Source organism: Citrus clementina, unplaced genomic scaffold, assembly GCF_000493195.1.
Source record: "Citrus clementina cultivar Clemenules unplaced genomic scaffold, Citrus_clementina_v1.0 scaffold_5, whole genome shotgun sequence".
NCBI lineage: Eukaryota > Viridiplantae > Streptophyta > Magnoliopsida > Sapindales > Rutaceae > Citrus > Citrus x clementina.
The window spans coordinates 41,667,182-41,689,618 of record NW_006262201.1 but is presented as its reverse complement, the minus strand read 5'-3'; the positions used below and the strand labels follow the sequence as shown (position 1 = coordinate 41,689,618).

At 34.6% G+C, this 22,437-nt stretch overlaps 2 protein-coding genes across 2 annotated transcripts; one reads left to right on the top strand and one right to left on the bottom strand.

Annotated features, from left to right (window-relative positions):
* The first annotated feature begins 8,234 nt into the window (after positions 1-8,234).
* Positions 8,235-10,161, top strand: LOC18040761 (cytochrome P450 83B1). Its single transcript, XM_006435071.2, has 2 exons — positions 8,235-9,143; positions 9,406-10,161. Exons 1-2 carry the CDS (start codon positions 8,244-8,246, stop codon positions 10,018-10,020), a joined length of 1,515 nt encoding a protein of 504 aa, XP_006435134.1. The 5' UTR covers positions 8,235-8,243; the 3' UTR covers positions 10,021-10,161.
* A 2,374-nt stretch (positions 10,162-12,535) lies between these two features.
* LOC18040760 (protein RCC2) lies at positions 12,536-18,961 on the bottom strand. The gene is made up of 16 exons (XM_006435070.2): positions 18,426-18,961; positions 18,219-18,280; positions 18,059-18,126; positions 17,703-17,824; positions 17,067-17,172; positions 16,886-16,937; positions 16,268-16,385; positions 16,108-16,138; positions 15,988-16,011; positions 15,768-15,892; positions 14,891-14,972; positions 14,164-14,286; positions 14,014-14,067; positions 13,800-13,869; positions 13,221-13,254; positions 12,536-13,088 (listed from the first exon to the last, which is right to left on the bottom strand). The coding sequence occupies exons 1-16, from the start codon at positions 18,619-18,621 to the stop codon at positions 12,736-12,738; spliced, it is 1,620 nt and encodes a 539-aa protein (XP_006435133.1). The 5' UTR covers positions 18,622-18,961; the 3' UTR covers positions 12,536-12,735.
* Between the last annotated feature and the right edge of the window lie 3,476 nt (positions 18,962-22,437).

The following is a 22,437-nucleotide window of genomic DNA, read 5'->3' as shown; positions in this document are numbered from 1 at the left end:
TTCAAATGGTGAGAGATGGGCATGCTACTTGCTGGGCTTAGTTCGAATCTTGGCCCGAGAGAGATATTGCCATGTTATTCCCATAGACAGTGTTCCTCGTGCTCAATTGTGGCATGGCATTATTTCCTAAAGTAATGCGCTGATATCACATTCATTTTTCATGAGGTTGTAGACATTCAACATCTAATAGATATTGATAAATAGTATTACGAGTCATAAATATTGAGGTGCCTAATATTATTAAATTTCTTTTTGAAAAAACTTGCAATTGAATGAACTTGGCCTACATAAATTGCAACAAATCTATGCTCTTTATGTAAAATAAACCCTTAATATTTATGCTAAACAATCAAGCAAAAAATATAATCCAAGAAATTTGAATAATTAACATGATTTCACACATCATTAAACATAATAATGCACCTTAATTCATAGCTTTCGATTGACGAATACGACATCGAAAAGAAACTATATTTCTCTCTTAACCTCTTTTGATTATAGGTTAAAATTATTGGGCTTTATCATAATTGATGGAATAGGGTTCCTTATATAAACAAAGAGAGGATCATACTTTCCTATTTCACTTCTGACTTGCTTTCCATCAAAGTTGGGTCTCATTACATAATAAGTTTTTCACATCATTTATGTTCTTATTTTATTAAACCTACTATATATATAAGTACGAGTCATAAATAGGTCGTGTGCGCCACTAATTTCTTTCATTCTCCCTCTTGGTCCATATGACATATTGCATAATGGTTTAATAAAATATTAGCTTGTATTTATAAAAGGTTATAATCATAAGCACCATTGTTAAGTATAATACTTGCGCGAGTCATAGCGGTTGTATGTCGTTATATGCGACATGCTCCCTTCCATGTACCACAACACTAGTATACTAACATGGTCTATAAGTAAGAAGTTATAAAGGTCCTATAATATCTTTGTCATAAACTTGTCTTATTGTCATACATTAGAAGTCATAAGTGTACACGATTAATTAGAAATAATAACTACTAGAAACACATAATTGAGCCAAAAGTATCAAACAATAAACATTATTTAAATCCATACATCATCACTTTTAACTGCACCTAAGATCCATTCTTTCTTGTGGGTCTTAAATGTCTTTAGTGATAGTTCATTAATCAAAGGATTTGTACTCATAAGCTTAATGCTTATGCATTCTAATAACACTCATTGTTTCTAAATCTCTTCATTGAGGACCACAAGTATTTTAAAATATGTATTTGTAGAGTACTTATCGTTCTAATGGAAGAAGACTACTGCAGCATAATCATTATAAGTTTTCAGCAACTTGGCACTAAGGTCAACAATCCAAATCTTGAAATAAATTTTGCAGTCATATATAATACATAATTTTAGTCTCAAAGCAAGCAACCAAATCATTATTAGTCCAATAATGGTTTACTTTAAATCTATATAATATATCAGAAACAAAATTTTGCTTGATCTTGTGGTATTGAAAAATAAATTAGGCTTCGTAGTATACACATAAGAAAATTTTTCATTTGCTTAACTACATACATTCTTTAGATATTGCATGGGCAAAACTTAAATCCATTAAATAAGGATAATCCTTTCGGAAATAATTTATATTCTAAAATTTTCAACAACTCTGTGATGTAGAACCTTAATTATCCACATGATCAATCTAGAATATTTCAATTTCTCTTACACATTTTATTTGAAAGTTCTTGGAAAGAAAATTGCTTAATTTAGTGCAATATAACAAGATTATTAATAGCAAGCAAATTGTCAATGCACATATTATGAACTTAAGGTGTGTTTGGCACTCCTTATAGCATGAGACTGTGTTATGTAAAATTTTATTATACTCACAAACGCACAAATTTAGAAATAGAATAATGGTAACGAGATCGAACCTACAGGGAAAGGGTATTTTTTACCCACCCCAAATGAATTGACATATAACATTACGCACCTAAAAGAAATGACGTGTTGCACGACGCCCACAATTCCGTTAGTTTTTCTATTATTATTAGCGGAACTATTTAAAGTTTGGTTAAATATAAAAAATACCCCTTGTTTCGATGTAAAAAAATTAAATGACTAAAAGTCTAATCCAATAATTGATATTTACATTAAAAACCTTTAATTAAAAATAATTACACAATAATCATCACCAATTAACTTACCAATAAAATTTGATTTATCACCGTTAGCTGACAATATATAGTTCAATAGATAAGAGATCTTTGGCTCCATGGAAACCATGCTTAACTTCTCTCCCATTCCGTTATCCACTATAACTTCTTAGCCTCCTTCTCAGTTATTAGTAATTCCCTTATTGCCAACAATGCGGTGAGCCCTAACACTTGTAACAGGAATTTGCTTCAATGATTTCATTGCCAAGGGATTATTGTCACTCTGCATAATTAAATAACCAAAAATCATAAGCAAATAAAACCAATGAATTAAGTTGCGGAGCATTAGGCCTGATCAATGTTATCAGCAACAACAAAAATCCAAATTTACCCACTTCTAATAAATTTTCTAGAAAGGAAATCTCTTCATTAGCATTAATTCTAAAACTTTCAAAATAAAGTTCATTCCTTGCATTCTTTGCTTAGGTAGTGAAACACCTACTAAAAAAAGGTAGGCCTGCACGCCCTATTTGAGATGAGACTATTAAGGCAGTTAATAAACTCTTTCATTAGAAAAGGGAAGAAGGGGGCGTAAGCAGCCGATGCCCTAGACTTGAGTAACAAAAGAAAGCAAGATCATAATTGTTTTTCCAGGCCTGTTTGGACATACAGTTCCTGTAGAAAATGAAGTTGGTGAGCCAAGTAATGGGAAACCTTCCCGCATAGTTAATGGAACTGGTGAACCATGCGAGCAGGTTAGATGCATGGGGCAGAGGGCTCGTAGTACCCTCTTCTCTTAAATTGACCGCAAGACCATGGTGACTCTACTTCCCCTTGTTGCTAAAATAATAGTCAAATCAATCCATAAAATCTAAAATAGAATTTGAATTAAAATCAAATTCAGACCTTTCCACAAAATCTGCAACCTAATCTACAAATCAAAATCAAACCCCTCTGAGTAATAATGACTGTTTGTTTTTCCTTGGCTTATCGAACCAGTATATGTTTATTCCTCCTTTGATGACTCCTAGTAGAGAAAGCATAAATTTGTCCATGTGGATTGAAAGGAAGTTGTGGATGAACATAAATCTTTCCAACAGCCGAAGCTTTACTTAGACAGGGCTTTGATTGGTATTGATTTTTTCTTAGTGCTTGAAAAAGAAGGAGCTTGGTTATGCTATAGAAAGGCAAGGCAAAGGTAGTAGTACTTCGAATGGTGAAGAGGGGCAGCTCGGCAGGGAAGGAATGGGAAATCGTCAAGGATGACTTCTTTGTTGTTGATGCATTTAATTTTGATTAACTGCTTCAGGGTTTCAAAACCTTCAATCGTAATTCTTAAAAAAAAATAAAAGAAAGAAAAACCAAATAAGTGAATAACCAATGAAAACCCTAATCACAGGATACGTACTAAACCAAAGGAAGTAAGCGACAGTAGCGGCAGCGGGTATGAGCGGCGATAGAGGAAGCTTCGCTTGTGGCGATCTGCTTCGAGCTGACGTTGCGCTGATGCCGAACAGGCTGTGCACGGTAAATATTGTTCTTCACATGGTAGTAAAAGATAAAACAGAAACGGAGAAGAAGAAGAAAAATTAGAATATGACACAGAAGAAGAAGAAGAAGAAAACAGAACATAAGGAGGAGGGAAAATTTAATGACTATTTTTTAAAATTTATATTTAAGGCTTGAACATTCAAATTTGTCCTTTCGTCGTTTGAATAAACGGTCAAGTTAACATAATTGGAGGCATTGTGCAGCATGTCATTTTTTTTAAGTGAATGGTGCTATATGTCAATTCATTTGGAGGGGGGCAAAAAATTGCACTATATATAATGCCATAAGCTTCGACATGAAAACAGTGGAACGGAGGCAACTATGGTATATATGATCTCTCATAAAAGACCTCTTTGGAGGATGGAAGAAAATTTATAAGTAATATTCAGTAAATAAAGGACCCAAATATTGTTGATATTCTTAAGTTATTATTATGTATAATAATTATTACGATTTTGATATAACTGAATTTATCAAAGTAAGTGACATTTTGATCGTATAAAGCTCAAACTAAACCCAAACCAACTCAAATGGTTTAATTTACCTTGAGTAAAAAAAATGTTTGTGTTGGATCTAAATTTTTTTTACAGTTTAGTTTGAGTTAACCTGAAACGCAAGCCTAACCAACCTATAGGCTATAGCCACCCACACTTGGCTTTCCATAGGTTGTGACCAAACCTTCAAAAGGGCTTGAAGCTGGATAAAGATGATGGGTAAGTTTGTATTTACGGGCCTCGAAGCACGGTCATTAAAAATGTATTTACACCGAAGTCCTTAATTATTGTTTTCCAAACATTTAGATTACGAAATAATTGGGCCAAGCACCACCTTATTATAGTTATTGCCGTCAATAATAAGATGGAGCATGCGCAGCATATATCATCTTACTTTTAAGTCCAATACAAATGATTAAAATAAAAATAATGGTCCTAACTACAAAGTCATAAGTTCACGACTTTATTTTGTCTATAAATTTGAGGATCAATTTTTATTAAAAAGGATAAATTTGAATCAATTCTCAAATGTTTTGATATATTTCAATGTACCTATATATCAATGTATTGTATTGAAAATTTCAATGCATTCCCCAACTAAATCATTGTTTTAAGTGAAAATATATGTGTTAAGAGATCTCTTCACCATTTTAAGTATTTCAAGAGAAGGGTTAATAAAGAAAATGGGGAATAAGAGGATTTTACGGAATGCTGTTAGCACCAGGGTCATATTTGTAGAAGCCTTGATTCCATGAGTTAATGCTTATTAACAGTTGCCATAAATTATAAGTTAAAATGGGAAAAAAAAATATTCCAATCTCTCAGCTGACGTTAGATTACGATTATCTATCTCCTAGATAATTGCCAAGTGTTAAAAGTTTGCATTAGAAAAAGAAAAAAGAGAAAAAATTGATAAAGTTGTTAGCATAGACCAATAGGACAAATGATAAACCTTATCATTGATTTGAAAGGAAACCTTAACGTTTAGTCTGATTAAAACGCCCAGCAAAAACCAATAATTTTCTTACGATGCCACTTCATACGTGCCTCCACAGTTGAGCCATGCGGACAAATAACATGGAAGAGGAGCAGATCTGTCCAGAGAGGGTCATCGCACACTTTGCAACATGGAAATATCGTGCGTTTTGAAGAATATTTATTGTTTATTTACGTATACCCAAATACATATATATTACAATCTAAATTCTATTAATATTCGTCGAAACTTTCTTTAACAATTTTATCATACCATAATTTGAATTTTTATTCTCATATAATACTGGAAGGAATCAACGTTATTATTATAATCAACATTATTATTATCTTACGCATAATAAAGACATATTTAACTAAATGAGGTATGTGTATAAATGGGCTGCTGCTATTGTCGTTGGGGTAGAGTGATATCTCACTACTCTTGTCTGCATTTTGGACCCAAAATTTGACACTATGGATGATTTTAGAGATGGCCAACGGGCCGTGCCGTGCCGGCCCAGGCCCGTCAAAAGAAGCCCACGCGTGTTTGTGCTCGTGCCGTGCCGTGCTCACTATTCATTTCGTGTCATGCCGTGCCAACCCGGCACACGTGCCGTGCCATAGGGCGTGCCATGCTGTGCCTAGAAAAAATAGCCCACTAAGTGTTTTTTTTTTTAGAGCGTATGCTAATTTATTGTCTTATTTTTTTCAAGCTTATATATATATTTTTTTTTGGATCCATATGCCTTTATTTTAATTTAATGGAATAAAAAATTCAAAACTCAAGTCCATATTCAATAATAATAAATTAATAATAATAAGATAATGTAATATTAGTTGCTAAGTTTGACTCTATGGTATTAGAATTCTTTTTTAGCACATAGCAATAACAATAATAATAATTTTTTTAAAGGGTTAACTTAATTGTTAACTTGGAATTACGTAGAGTCATATATCATAGTTTATAATAATATTAATACATATTTATAAAATCATTATATTTATAATTATATTTATTAAAATCATGATATCAATTATTTATTTAATAAATTATAAACATAAATCAATTATAATTTTTTTGAAACTAATAATTAAATAAATTTAAAAAACTTGAGCTAATAAAAGATATTAAAAGATTCAATTTCAAGTTATTTATACAATCATAAAATTTTAAGTTTACTTTCCTTAAAAAATGAAACGTGCTTATTGCGTGCTTTTTCGCGTGCCGTGATTTGGCCAATCTCTAATCGTGCCGTGCTTTTAAGGCCCGCGTGCCTAAAATCTAAGCCCGGCACGGCCCACGTGCATGTCGTGCCGTGCCGCGTGCTCTACCGAGACATGCTCGTACCGTGCCGTACTGTACGGACAGGTGCCGTGCCCGTGACGTGCCTCGTGCCGTGCCCGTGACGTGCCTCGTGCCGTCCGGCCCATTAGCCACCTTTAGATGATTTTATCTATGTTGCACTTTATTCAACGTTGATGGCATGGCATGGCATATTTCATCTTTCTTTCTTCTTTTTTTTTTTTCTATCTGTTTAAGAAATAACTACGTACTTCACAATAAAAATAATTAAATGGAGGCTCTCTAAATTGTATACAAACATTTATACGGCTTATTTGCTTGCGATCATCCTTCTCAATCACTATTCTTATTCTTATCTTGTTTTACCTCAACAAGCACAAAACAAGCAGAAGTGTAAAGTGTTTTCCCTTCAATTTGATAACTCAAACCCTCAACGTTATCTCTGGAATCTCTCCAAACAATATGCATGGTGACCTCACGAGTCAAGAGTGATGCCCTTGGGTCTCAGTTAATTTCGTGGCAACCCCAATATTTTCCTCAGCAAAACTGGCCAAAGAGATCACGAGAGACCTTCAATATAATATATATGGGACTAGCAATGTAGAACTTGCACTTGTTAATCTTCTTTGTAAGTTTGATTAGGAAGTGCCAGGTGGAACGAAAAATAAAGACTTGGGTTTTAAATGTTTTACCTCGTGTTACCGTGCACAAGAAGGATGCTCTTAGCCTTATGGCAAGGAACACACCCTAAATGATAATAAAGGAAAAGGCACAGGAATGAATAAGTTTCTCAATTTGAGCACAACCAAAATATCTAATTAATATTACAAGGAGGGTTGGTTGTAAAGGATTATTTCCGAAATAGCCTATAGATAGGACCCTTTGGGCAATCTTGTAAAATTACGCAAAGGATGGAATATTAGTGAATCCGCAGTACTCATCAGCTCTTAGATAATCGAGTTCACAACAATGAATCCAAAAATTTTGAACACACATAATGGACATTGGCCATGGCTCCCAATGAACTTTAGCAGTAATAGTGATACGCTCTTAATTCGTGAAACCGAGAGCAATACGAAACTACCACTACTTCGAGCGAGTGTTTGCTCCAGAGAAGGGATCTCAGAGATTTGAGAATGAGAAGGAAGAGTCAGAGAGAGAAAGAAAATTGTTCATTCATTTCATGCTCTCCAAAAACAACAAAGCTCAGCAGTATATAACAGAAATTGAAAATAACTAATTTTGACAACGCAACCGAAAACAACAAAAAGGAATCCGAAATAAACGCAGCCAAGCAAAGCACTTTCATGAATCATCCTAAACGACGTAGTCTCTTAACCAGTCTGGAAGTTTCTTTTTTCGTTTGGGCCGTGGATTATCTTTCACTGGTTCATGGTGAACTTCATCCATGGGCTGATTGACTGTGGGTTCTGGGCTTGTGGGCTCTTGGTTGAGCTCTTCTGCTAATACCACCTCTTATGGATCCAATTTGATAAACAAATTCGTATCAAATAGAATCTACTTTGGATGCCCTTCGAGCACCATATGCTTATGATATTGATCGGACTCTCTTCCGCAAGGCTTACGATTAGAAGTCAAATGCTATGCCGGCAATTTTACGGCGGTTGAAAAACCAAGCATGCGAATGAGTCCTTATCTTCGCCAGCACTAAAGACTACACACTCACCCATCATGGACCCCTTTTCTTGACCAATTTTTGCCTCAAGGAACTATATATTCTATCGTAGACACAACGCTGTTGCATACGATTGCTCAAACAATTACAACATAATGGCTTTGCCAATGATCCTTTTACTGGTGCCTATCTTCCTGATCTCGATAATTCTCCACGTCCAAAGATACAAAACAATCAAAAGCATTGCTTTGCCACCTGGGCCTCGGGGTCTTCCCTTCATAGGCAACTTGCATCAATTTGATTACTCAAACCCACAAAATTATTTTTGGAGACTCTCTAAACAATATGGCCCCATGGTGTCCTTGCGTCTGGGTTCGGTACCAATCCTGGTTGTTTCCTCAGCAAAGATGGCCGAAGAGGTATTGAAAACTCATGATCTTCAATTTTGCGGTAGGCCTGCTTTGGTTAGCCAGCAAAAGGTATCTTACAACGGCTTAGATGTGGCGTTTGCACCATATAACGCTTACTGGCGGGAGATAAGGAAAATATGTGTCGTTCATCTCTTCAACTCTAATAGAGTGCAGAGTTTTCGACCCATTAGAGAAGGTGAAGTATCCATTCTGATTGAAAAGGTATCAAGATCAGCTGTTGCTTCGAAACCTGTCAACTTAAGTGAGCTAATGAAGTCTCTTACCAGCTCTATTACCTGTAGAATTGGTTTTGGCAAGAGTTATGAAGTCGAAGACCAGGGAATAAGTGAAAGAAGCAGGTTTGGTGCTCTACTTGCAGAAACTCAGTCCTTGATTGTAGGCTTTTTTTTCAAAGATTATTTTCCTTCCATAGGCTGGGTTGATAATATCACAGGAATGATTCGTCGGCTGGAAAGAACCTTCAAAGAATTTGACGCATTCCACCAAGAACTCATCGAAGAACATCTGGATCCAGCAAGAATCAAATCAGAGCAAGAGGATATAGTTGACGTTTTACTTCAACTATGGAAGCAAGGTGGATCGAAAGTTGATCTTACTTGGGATCACATCAAAGCTGTACTCATGGTTAAATTCCACAACCAATATATATAGTTATATATAGAGAGAGTGGTTAATTAGTAAGGGATCTCTTTCTTATTTTAATATAGCGAGACTGCGAGAGTGAGGGATAAGCTAAAAAGATAGAAAATCGCAAATTTCAATATACTATAATACATGATACACTATATTAAAATACGTGTTTTTTCTTATTTTATAAGTTTACCCCTTATTTTAACTTACTAAAAAAAATTATTGTTTACTAATATATCATTTATTTTTATTGCAGGATGTTTTAATTGCTGGCACAGATACGAGTGCAGCAACCCTGATTTGGGCCCTGACTTATCTTATGAAGAACTGTAGAGTAATGAAGAAAGTTCAAGAAGAAATTAGATCATTAATCAGAAACAAAGATTTTGTAGACGAAGACGATGTTGAAAAATTATCGTATCTCAGAGCTGTAGTGAAGGAGACTTTGAGAATGCAACCGGTAGCTCCGTTGCTAATCCCAAGAGAAACAACGGAGAAATGCAAGATAGACAGGTATGAAATTCCACAGAAGACGCGTGTTTTCGTAAATGCATGGGCTATAGGAAGGGATCCTGAAACTTGGGAGAATCCAAATGAGTTTTACCCTGAGAGATTCATTGACAGCCCTATTGACTTTAAAGGACAACACTTTGAGTTAATACCCTTTGGTGCTGGCCGAAGAATTTGTCCTGGTATACAAATGGGAATCACCACTGTGGACCTTGCTCTTGCTAATCTTCTTTACAAATTTGATTGGGAAATGCCATTTGGTATGCACAACGATGATCTAGACTTTGATGCTCTCCCAGGACTTGCGGTGCACAAGAAGAATCCGCTTTGTCTCGTGCCTAGGTACCACTACCACGAATAGGCAAACGCATGCATATCGATCGAATAATTAAGTGTTTGATGTCAATAAAAGGGATTGCATGTACGTCTCTCTCGATTGTGCCATCGCATGGCTTCTAATGTTTCCTTTGTCTTGTTGTTGATCATGTCTATCAGAGTGATAAGCTGGCAATATCAATTAATATGCTTCTTAATACAGAAATGTTCTTATGTATTTTGAAATAAAAAAATAAAAAATAAGCTAGCAATATCAATTAATATGCTTCTTAATACAGAAATGTTCTTGTGTATTTTGAAAAAAAAAAAAAAATTGACTTCATAATCAATTGTCAAGTATAGATTGATTATTTATCATTTTATTGTCACATATTAATTCGTATGAAGTCATGTATTTATCACATCAATAAGAATATAAACTTGTAAGTATTATTTGTAGTTAAGAAAAAATAAGATAATTAAAAAATATATATTTTTAGCCACAGAAATTACTACTACTATTCCCTAATTAATAACACATTAAATTTACTTTGACGTACATTGCTTTGTTTAACGCATGAACAAAGGATGCTAATCTTTTTGCGAATACTTTATCCACCATTTGTAAGATTATATTATATTGTGATACGCGATTGACACGCACATGCTAAGCGTAGCTTTGATTGCTGCTTGGTCTGCCTGAAGTCGTGTAAACCCGAAATGAATTAACAAATACGAAGCAAGACCTACTCCCCCCACCCGAAATGATGGGCCATATTATTTATAAATCCGATATCATTTCATAAGATTCTGAAATGAGCTAAGCTACTAGAAGAAATTTCTTATAGATCAGATCAAAGGCTTTAACTTTCTTCCATTTTAATTTTGATTGTGTCTGCTTTGTTGTTATCATCAATAATTATTTTATTAGAATCTTTGAGTTTGTCAAAGTATCAGCTAAGTAGTATAAGAGCATCTGCAAAAGACTTTATAAATTTTACTCTTCAAATATTTATTTGTTTACTTATGTGGCAAATACAAGAGTGAAAAAATATATTATTCTCCAAAAGAATTTTCAAATGAAAATGAGTTAATATTATTTTAATTAAATAATTATTTTTTTAATGGAAAAGTCAATAGTAATTAAAACACCTCTCTCTCTTTCTCCAACAAAAATTAATAAAATATAAATTGAAGAGGGAGAAAAAAACTCTCCAAATTTAAAGAGAGATGATCATTTTTTATTTAAAAAAATTTAATTAGAGTGTCTTTTGGAGCCTTAAATGATGATATGACTCTTCAAATAAGTAATAAAATATTATTTGAAGAGTTTTTTAGCGATGTTTCTTTATCTTTAATTAACCACAACTAACCCATTAATCAACTATTACACACCAAATCATGAACCAAAAAGCTCTTTTAATTTTTTTTTTCTTTAGAAAGTTTGATGAAGATGATGAAACGAAAGATGGAATGAAAAAATGTGCATTGCATATGTTAATGGATAAATATGTGCGAAGAGGTTGGATTTTTCGGTCCGTTTTGACTATAAAAAATAGAAAATTATGAGTATGTTTATTTGAATTTGTTAAATTAGATTAAATGTTGGGCTATTTTCGAAATTGTCCCAAATATGTTTGGTAGAATCATTTGCCACAAATATTTATCAATCTTATCTTTTACAGAAAAAAACAAAAAAAAAAAACATGTTTGTCAATGTATGAGTTAAGGCGAATTAAACTGTCATGACATTAATTGATAATGAGCAATAATTAAACTGCTGACTTTTATTATTATTATTATTACTGATTATTGACAGCACGGAAAATAGATTTCACCATTAAATAACTAATGAATTGACGAGGAGACCACGATCTCCCAATAGAAATAACAGGTTAGGGTGAAGCCTTTGTGCTATCAAGATTTTGGTCAAAATTAGCAATCGTGGAAAAATGTCATATAACAAATGAAGTCTGCCGTGTATTTTGGGCAATCTTTCAAATGCAACGTCAATGAAACGATGCAAATGGAAACCTCTAGAAACAGATTCACTTTATACAAACAGTTCCTGAGCTATAGACTTAGACAACCTTTGAGGTTTGCTATCAAAGTCAGAGTCGTTTCTATCCAAACCATTAATGATTTTTTTTTCTTTTCGTGTTTTAAAATCTCTCCTACTTCATTTTCAATTTGTAGTCAGCAATCAAACCGCCCTATTTAAGTCACTTGACTTGTCATGGCAGTCGCGATTTCGTATCAAGTGACGATAAACTACCAGCCTTTGTGAATAGATTATGTATTGAATATTATAAGGGCACACCTGCTCCGCACAGGTTACTGGGAGAGACCGCTAACCCAACTCAAAGTCAAAAATTGGGCGCGGCGCTGAGGGTTGGGGAATTAATGCTTGGACTCGAACCAATTCCATTGGTAAATTTCCACGGTATTTGTAAGGGAGATATTTAGCCCTGCCTAAATAAATTTACTATATGGCACAGCAAAATTTCTACCCCATTAGTAAAAGACGCTGCCACTCTAGAAAAAAATTTCTCACTTCTCCATGACCTCGAAATAAATAACTTTGTAGTCCAGAATGACTGATTTAATCAAGCACAGCAAAGTGCTGAGAGCTGAGTGTTTGAATGTGTCAAAAAAAGACAATTGATGACAAAATAATGCAAATAAACCGGGCTAATGTAGAATAAGATACACTTCTCTACACACACAACAAAATTTCTGATTTGAAGCGGAAGTAAATGGGCTATGACTTACGGGGCCGTCCTCTTTTACCAGTTTTCCCTTGGACAGACTGTGAACTTTTATTCGTTGAAGTAGGGCGACCACGGCCACGCCCCGTGCCTTTTCCATCACCTGATAACTTATTAGCAGCTTTACCACGACCTCTACCAGAGGCCTTTCCACCAGCCTGTTTCTTCCTCTCTGACTGCCCATTTGCCTGTTCTTCACTGTCGTCACTTTCATAATCACTGTTCTCTTCCTCTTCCTCTTCCTCTGATGAATCTTTGGATTTCTTCCTCTTCTTGGAGTTATTAGAAACTTTAGCAGCACCTTTTTTTGGGGGCACTGTAGAGTTTCTATCGATTTCCTCATTGTCTGCATGAGTAATTTCCAAAATTAGTCATTCCACAAATTCAGGATACCACAACATACCGCCAAGAGTTCTTACTACAGTGCCCTATGGACCAGACCAGTCATAAATAACTAGAGCCTTTTACATCAACTTACCTTGACTGGAAGCTTTGCCATCGTAAACATCAAGCTGTCGAAAGGATCACATATTAGAGGCAGCCTCCCACATAAAAGTGACGAGATAAACAACACTAAGCAGCAGCTAACAAAAATATCAATCCAGATCCATCTCCAACAGAATAATTTGGCATTGCATTAAGCAAACAACCGGTCACGACAAACAGAATCCCCTATCAGTATGTTGGTATTCTCTTGACAGAATCAATAGTATCTAGTTAAACTACTAGAGAGTTTCAACTAAGAAAATGAAAAATGCGTAGAACTGGCCAATAATAAAACTATCCAAACTGCCAAGCCTAAATTGGTTCATCCATAAGGAAATTTTATTACTCAAAAAATTGTGTGAACTGTATAAATAGAAGGCACTTTCAATCTCTAGGTCTTTGAGCATATTCTTTACATAGGATAAACCACTTTTAACACTTCCATTATACTTAAGAAAGCCAACATGTAACAAAATCTTCTAGCAAATTTTGTTCTAGGCTTGGGTACGATAAGATAAAGAGTAAACAAGTGTTTATGGTAAAGCACAGACAAAGAATCTCAAAGAATTACCTGATCAAGTCGTTCACCAACATTTGTTCTATCAACTATAACCAAGGAATGGCCATAACCACAAGCAACACTGCAACCAAAAAAAAAAAGAAAAAAAAATAATCACACCAATATCACAAAAGAAATTAAAATTGACATACAGATACATATAAAGATTTTTTTAAGAATGCTAATTTCAGTGTCAATATCATAAAAGAAGTCAATAAGTACCCACCTGATAACATGCAAGCCCTCAAGAATATCTACCTTTTTAGGCATTGCAGAAGACCTGAAAAACAGAATCACACCAAATTGAAGATTGAAGAGAATAAAGGATAAGGCTTCAAAGTAATAAAACCATTACTATACTGATAAGGTTTCATACTTCTGCCCATAAGGACCATATCCCAACTCTCCATATTGAGCATGACCCCAACTTATGCAAGAGGAATCAGCTCCGACAAAATGATGCATATTGCCTGAATCCATGCAACGTAAATTCCATCCACTTGAAAAAACAGAAAACGGTATCAGTGTAAGCAAGAGGCAGACTAGTTTCAAGCAGGCACACCAAGTATCATAACAAGGTGCACAAGCAATATCAATCTCAGTCAATATGATAGACAACTCAACTCATCGCCAAAGGAGTTAATAAACACAATATTTGAGATTCCTTAAATTATTATAAGATTTATTTAACTGAAAATAGTGTGAGTTACAATAATTTTACTAAAGCATTCAATTCACAAACAAAGCAACCTTCAATAAATCAGATTCAGCGCCTCCAGCTTAACATGATACAAGTAAAAATTTCACTCTGAAGTCCTGCAAATACCGACTAGGTTCCACATCTACATGTAGAGATCTCTCTATGCAGACAAAAGATGGAAAATGAGTGGCGGTTCATTTCAAAACTGATTCCTCAAAATCCCAGAAGCAAAAATAATTGATGTAAGCTAAACAGATTAAAGATCTGTACACATACACAAGAACCACTTAAATGTAGAAATTTCTCAAGTAGATAAAACTAAAGCAAATATGATTGTAGGTTTGATTTAATAGGATTCTAGATATGAGATTGGATCAATTCAAAGTATGGAACAGAGTAGAACCTCAAATCCATGAGAGGCTTAGGATACATCCAGTCATCACCATTATTTTTAAGTTTGCCCCACATGTACAACTGTCCACCACCTGGATAAAAGCAAAATACGGAAAAATTATCACTTCACTCAAAAGCTTAACTCCACTTTCTTTAGTACTTTGATATTAAGAAAAGTAATCAAATTTAAATTTTTTGCAAGGGCACAAAGACACATGAGCCTAGAAGCAGCAAGAAAAAGGACACAGACAGAGATACTTTGAAGAGAAGCAACTAGCAGAGAGAAAAGGTACACTAAGGACATGAGATGCTAACTACATCTCATAATACATCGCCATTTCGTATAGGATGAAACTGAAGCATAATCACAGCTATGGGTGAGCGTATAACTGGCAAGCCAAGTAGCTAATTTCAATAAGTCTAACAGAATGCTACTAAAATGTTTTTACTTTTAAAATACTGAATTCATATACTTTTCTGGTGCTAGGCTGGTTATATTAATGAACTCATCATCCAGCTTTCTTGACAAAAAAGAGATTGGTGCAAATATATACTACCTTAGAATAGCTTGCCTATTTTTCTATACTGACACAACCAGTTTCATCCCTTAATTCTCAAGCACATTCGCCTATTATGCTGTATCAGAACCCTGCTATTCAACACCGTAGAGGAAACACATTGGCTTAAGAGCTCCTCATCCCATACCAGTTACCAGGATAATTTTAATATTGAGCCTTGACTTTACAGGTAGGGTGCTAAATCATTACAATGTCATCACCTTGAAGCAGAAAACAAACAAAAAGGCAAAGAAAAAAAAAACAATGCTGCTATATAATTGAAATTGTTTCAATACGCTAGCTACAATATAACACATAAAGAAACATTACCTGCAGTACATGAAGAGTTAACAGAACCAGCTGAAATAACTGCTTCAGGAGGTAGAACATTATTCCTCTGAAAGACGTCAACACGACGTGGAACCCACTCATCTTTCTGCTCTCTATGTCCAAGCCTACAAATGTTCGACCAAGGAACAATATGAATGTTCCTTGGTAGTAGGGGAAAAAAATGCAACAAAGAGGCTAATGTTAGATAGCAACTACTGACCTTCCATAACCACCAAAGCCCCACCTACACATTTTTCAGCACAAGTTATTGTCAATTGTCAGCACATATCAGATATCTGAAGGAAGATAAAAACAAATGATCAGCATGGAGAGAACTTACGTGTAAACATAGCCTTTGGAATCCACAGCCACTGCCAGAAACAAATTAGAAAATTAGACAGATAACAGTGTGAAAATTTTTGAGTGGGAAAAGAAGAAAGAGAGAGAGAGAGAGAGAGAGAGAGAGAGAGAGAGAGAAGAAAGCAGGTGTTATCATCCACCTGTATGGTTTGTTCCACATGCAACCTTCACAATAGTTTCTCCTGCAAGAGCAGCTATAGCTCTAGGTCGTGGTTGGGCTTCGTACGCAAGTTTCACAGAGCTATCCTTAGTATTATACTACAAGAACAGATAGTTTCAAGTCAAGATCCATGGCAAAATCAAGTTTCATCAAACACACTTCAAATTGGTTAATCAAGATGTAGTTGTAGCCCAGAAAATTCCAAACCTAAAGGCCAGATTGTCTGCAGCCACTTCGAAACCTACCTTAAAACAGGAGAACTTATTCAGATCGCTAATAGAAATAATTCATAATTCTAATACACCTCATGTTTTCCACCACTCTAAAATCCTCAGAGACTCCATATCTTGATTATATTTACTAAATAGCCTATGAATAGTGATTGACGTTTTCGGACAAAAGAGAACCTGCTAACCACAACATTAAAGCAGGATGATTACTCCAACTTTCCATCCAAGATTAAAGACACCCGCAAAAACACATAAAGTGTCATGTCTCTGAGCATCCACAGATGTTGCAAATGGTCCAGGAAACAAAAATCCATTATTAATCTACCATGAAAAAAATAAAAGTAAAAGTAAAACTTCTACAAACTGACCTCATTGTCAGTTCCATGACCAAGCTGACCATACTGGGGAAGGCCGGCATTCCTACAAATCACCAAATGTTTGCAAATCAGGGAGCAAAATAAGAACATTGGAATCCAATCAAATAGAAAAACACTGGGATAAATCAGCTACAGTCAAGTAACAGATCCAAAAGAAATCTACAAACCATACAATATAGATGCTCCTTCAACAGAAGATAACCAAACTGTGAAGTCAGCCCCACAAGCAGTAGCAGTGACTTCAGACACAAGACAGCGAACAGGAGATGGCTCAATTTCTACAAAAATAGAGAAAACCAAATATGAACAAGACCTAACTAGCAGGAAGAGGGCAAAGTAATCTAGAACATTGTTATTTAAAAAGAATGTATCCTCTAAGGTATATAAAAGCATACAAAAGTGACTCTCCATGTAGCCAGCGTGAAGATTACACCAGTTGGCCATTAGCCACATAAATGGAACCCTTAATGAATCATTCCAGCATTGGCATACCCAAGCTCACATGAGACAAACCTAGATTATTTGAATTGTATCACGAATGCACAATGCTATAGATGCCCATCACAAATATGAGAAACTTTTTCACTTTTGCAAAATCATTTATAACACCAAACAAGACAAGAATGCCTTGACACTTGGGTGAAAATTTATTTATAGCACTTTGGCAAGAGAGATCAAATATTAAAGTTCTCACTAAGCATGTGTCCTTCTAAGAGAATGATCAAAATTTAATAAAAAAACCAGAACAAGAGTTATTATTTTTATGATGAAATTTCATTAAACAAGAACTTCACAAAACCAAACCTACCATTTCTTATCGAGCCTGAACCCAGCTGCCCATGCTTATTCCAACCAAAGGCTAAAGAATTACCATCTTCAGTAACCACCACAGTATGACTCCTCCCTGCTCCAGCCTTTTTAATTTTGTACCTTAAGAAAACCGAAGCATCACAAAGAACTAGCTGTTAATTCACTAAGCCGAGAGTTCTATGCACAAAATTACATCTCAGAATGATCAACTAACAGAAAGATGCAGATACAATTAAGGAAAAAGATATATCTTTCCGCTCAAATCTTCCTTACAATCATCGTCAACAATAGCATTTCTAATAAATAGAAGCCATACAAACAAAAGTTTATCCCAGTAACAAAGTGGCAGCTTACTTGGAAAGTTCAGAAACAATTGTCGGCCTATCACGCTGAATTTTATCTCCATGACCCAATTGCCCCCTCTGCAAAGATGTACACAAGCTTCATTGGTAGAGATAGCCGGAGCAAAATAGATTAATACACATACTTACATCCAAGCGAAGCTAAATCAAACCTCATTGCGTCCCCAAGTATAGCATCGCCCTTCAACGTCTACTGCCACACAATGGCACGACACTGCATCACCCATAGCAATATAGCATGAAAATTAAAAATAATAAAATAATAATAAAAGTATAAACAAATAAATGAATAACCAAAAAGACGATTCTCTTGAAATAATTCATTTTACATTATTAAAAAAGTAATTGATTGTACTAACCGCAACCGGCGGCAACGAAGCGGATGTCGACTCCTACGAGGGGGCGGAGGCGAGTGGGAGAAACCAAGTTGCCATCAAGAGCACCTTTGCGTCGACCAACAGCATCCCAACACGTGGATCCGCAAAACAACAGCTCTCCTCCCTTCTCCTTCCCAGTCTCTTCTTCCACCATCTTCTCGGCCTCTAGCTCCGCCATTTCAAGTCAAACGCGCGAGGAAGGGTCAAATAAGCCCAATGGAGCAGATCTAGATGCTTGCGTTTTGAAATATGAACAAGCAACGGCCAAAATAAGGGTAAAATTGGCGGGAAAGGGGGAGATAACGGCTAGTATCCGAGATCGAGGAATTAGGGTTTAAGCAGTTGGACGGAAGTGAAGAAGAAAACGAAACGAAACCCTAATTCATTTTCAAAAGGGGCAACTTTAACTTTAATAGCAATCGATGACTTGAGGAGCCTTGCGGTTGAGGTGGAGTGTATTATATGTTTTGTGTAATTGGGTATGTATTTGTTTTACTTTTTATTAAAAGGATAAAAAGCGATTGTTTGGGATTTCCAAGAACAGGGTGGGTCCTTTAAATCCTTTTTATTACCATTATTATTGTTGTTAATTATAAAAGGAAAAGATTAATTTTATTATAGTCTGTAATTCCATATCTACAATTGATTTTGTCACTCCTTACCTTTAGCCAGCCGTAGCCTACAATTTTATTTTTTCAACTCGAATTCTTTTTAAGTACTTTTGATTTTTCTTTTTTCTAGTCATTGTCTTGGAGATTTTTCTTCTCCTACCATTAGTTAGGACTAGGTTGTCGCATGTCTCTCTGTTTTGCACTTTTACTTGTTAAGATTACGAGGACCTTGGTCAATCTATTTTTGTTAAAAGGAATTACGGAGAAATTACCCAAAAAAAAAAAAAAAAAAGTTGGATGCAAAATTAAGAAGGAAAAGACACCCATGCGGGGCTGGGTGATGTACTCGTTTTAGTTTATCCCTCGCTTGATTTCGCTGATGTTGTCAGTTTAACTAACAAGAGTAGTGGTGGTTGAATGGATAAAGTGAGACAAGATGCAGACGCCTTTTGGTTTCGGATTTCTTATTTTTAGCCCACAAACTGTTCCCCTTTTGGAATTCAAACCGGCTCAGGTCCATTTACCCGGCCCGTGCTGAATGTAATCGGACGAATAGCACTTCCCTCATCATCTTTTTCATTTAACTTGCAAGAAAAAAGTAATTTGAATCCACTCCACTTGACAGGTGACATTCCTTTTCATTTCTCAAAGAATTCGCAGGACTCTCAACAAAGAATTAAATAGCAATTGTTGATGTATGAGAGGAGATTAACTGAACTGATCTGCGAAGTGGAAACATTGTAGAAATTGAACAAATTTAGTGAAAGGTTTAATCAACTGCGGTCAAGTTCTTCGCTACTCTTTCAGGCATTGTAATACTCTGTCGTTTGATGGAATTCCTTCAAATGTAGTAGCAGCAATAACATATTCTCAATGATAAAAGATTAAGTGACAGTAACTTTTGAATTGTTAAAATTTATATAGATCGATCACCTAGGTCAAGTACACTTAACGCAAAAAATTTATATGGGGTGTTTACTTACAAGAAATAAGAATAGAAATTCTAAAATGAGGTGTTTACTTACAAATTTGAAGTTTGGAATCGAAATAAAATTGTTGTTGGACTTGGAACCACCATTTTGGAAATCATTTTTGGAGTTTTGATTTCCAAGTGAGAGTTTAAGAATCATAACCCCATCTCTAATACTAACCAAACTACCCTCACTATATTTTCAATTTTTCTATTTTATCCCTCTGTTAAATATTTGAAAAAAAAAAACAAATCAGATCAATTCACTATGGAGATGACTGTTACTACTGCCAATATTGTCGTTGAGCACCTGTTGGTCATCGTCGTTGCTGCTCGTTGCCGATCGTTGTTGCTATTGCTATTTACTGCCAGTCATTGTTAATTTCGCCGATGATGATGATGATTATTATTATTATTATTATTATTATTATTGTTGTTGTTGTAGTTGTTTTTGCTATTGTTGTTATTATTATTATTATTAATATTGTTTTCGTGTTATTGTTATTATTATGATTATTGTTGATGTTGTTGTTGTCGTCATCATCATCGTTATTATATTTATTAATATTATTATTGTCATAATGTTGTTATTTTTTATTTCTATTAACAGTAAGTTTTTTGAAGAATAATAATAATCATAATCAGAATTATTATGATAAATAATAAAAAATTAAGGACATTCTAATAATTTGTAACAATTCAACTCGATTTCAGACAAAATAAACACATTCTAATGGGTACTGTCACCTGTAGCAGCTAGCTGCAGCTCTATCTAAATTTATTTTGCTATTTAGAGCAGCAAACTAAAATCAAACACATCGTGAGACTGATTTTGAAACCTGATACAAGAGAGCTCTCCAAGGACCAATTTGAAGCTCAACGTTTCAAACGAGTGAAGACAAGAGGGTGGTGCCAATTCATTATAACTAACTAGGCAACTTTTGTTGAGCTTTTTAAGTATCAAGCCATTAAGCAATTGTCCTGTTAATTAATTACTCTTCTCCTTCTTATCTATAATCTATCATATATATGAAGAAATTTGTGTGTATTGTATTATGGGGATAATAATAGGTTTTAAAATAAATAAATAAATAAATAACGAAAGTTCATTTATTCGTCCAAAGATGGGGGAGTGAATAAACTCGCTATAGCCATTGAAAAAATCACATCACCGGCAAACCCTGTAGCTGCAGGGACTCCATCATGAATTTCCATCTTATATGAACTTGGAAATAATTAATCGGCTTATAATCTTCTTCTATTCTGCAAAACAAATTAATATCATGCACAGCAACCTAATATATAATCAATAGTTTATATATATATATATGTATGTATAAAAAAAAATAATCCGTTTACATTTTCTTCTCTAGAATTGCACTTCTGATTGAGAAAAGATAAGTCAATTCAGAGCTTAGCTTGGTATATATATGCGTGCATGTCAAAAAATACAGAGAGTTTCAAAAAGATTCTTGTGGGATAACATAATCTCCCTATTATGTTGAGATTTCTAAGTGAGAGTTTAAGAATCAGAACCCCGTCTCCAAGACTGACCAAACTACCCTCACTATATTTTCAAATTTTCCATTTTATCCATCTGTTAAATATTCGAAAGAGAAAAACAACAAATCAGATCAATTCACTATGGAGATCACGGTTGCTACTGCCAATACTGTCGCTAAGCACTCGTCATCGTTGCCGATCGTTGTTGCTATTGCCATTCAATGTCAGTCATTGTTGATGATACGCTGATGATGATGATGATTATTATTATTATTGCTACTCTAGTTGTTTTTGCTATTGTTGTTATTATTATTATTATTGTTTTCGCGTTGTTATTATTATGATTATTATTGTTGTTGTTGTTGTTGTGGTCATCATCGTTATTATCTTCATTAATATTATTGTTGTTATTATTGTTATAATGTTGTTATTTTTTTATTAACAGTAAGTTTTTTGAAGAATAATAGTAATAATCATAAATATTATGATAACTAATAATAAATTAAGGAAATTTTATTAACTTGTAACAATTCATCTCAATTCAAACAGAATAAACACAGTAATGGCAATATAATTTATTCCAATTTCTATAATTGAAGTAAATATCTTATTATCATTCACATTCTTTCTTCTTATTTTAGTCCATTCTAATTCCAACTTCTCATAATTTCAACCCATTATTATTATTATTATTATTTATCAATTAGTAAATGTACCATTAGTTTTGAATAAAATAAAAAGTGTATGTAGTTGATAGAGAATGATTGGCTTACTCATATTAGCTTTGGACTTTGGTTAGCTTAACATTTCGCTGCCGAGAGTGAGAAGGATTGCAATTTGCAAACGCCAAATGCCAAATTCCTAAGCTGATCGATGCTGCATTCGGGACGTCCGACGAATTATGATGGGG

Coding starts and splice junctions, on each gene's coding strand:
- LOC18040760 (XM_006435070.2), bottom strand. CDS start 18,621: ATGGCGGAGCTAGAGGCCGAGAAGATGGTGGAAGAAGAGACTGGGAAG. Junction 16,386..16,885: donor GTCATGGAACTGACAATGAG/GTCAGTTTGTAG, acceptor CTGTTCTTGTAG/TATAATACTAAGGATAGCTC. Junction 16,012..16,107: donor TCCAAAGGCTATGTTTACAC/GTAAGTTCTCTC, acceptor AAAAATGTGTAG/GTGGGGCTTTGGTGGTTATG.
- LOC18040761 (XM_006435071.2), top strand. CDS start 8,244: ATGGCTTTGCCAATGATCCTTTTACTGGTGCCTATCTTCCTGATCTCG. Junction 9,144..9,405: donor ACATCAAAGCTGTACTCATG/GTTAAATTCCAC, acceptor TTTTTATTGCAG/GATGTTTTAATTGCTGGCAC.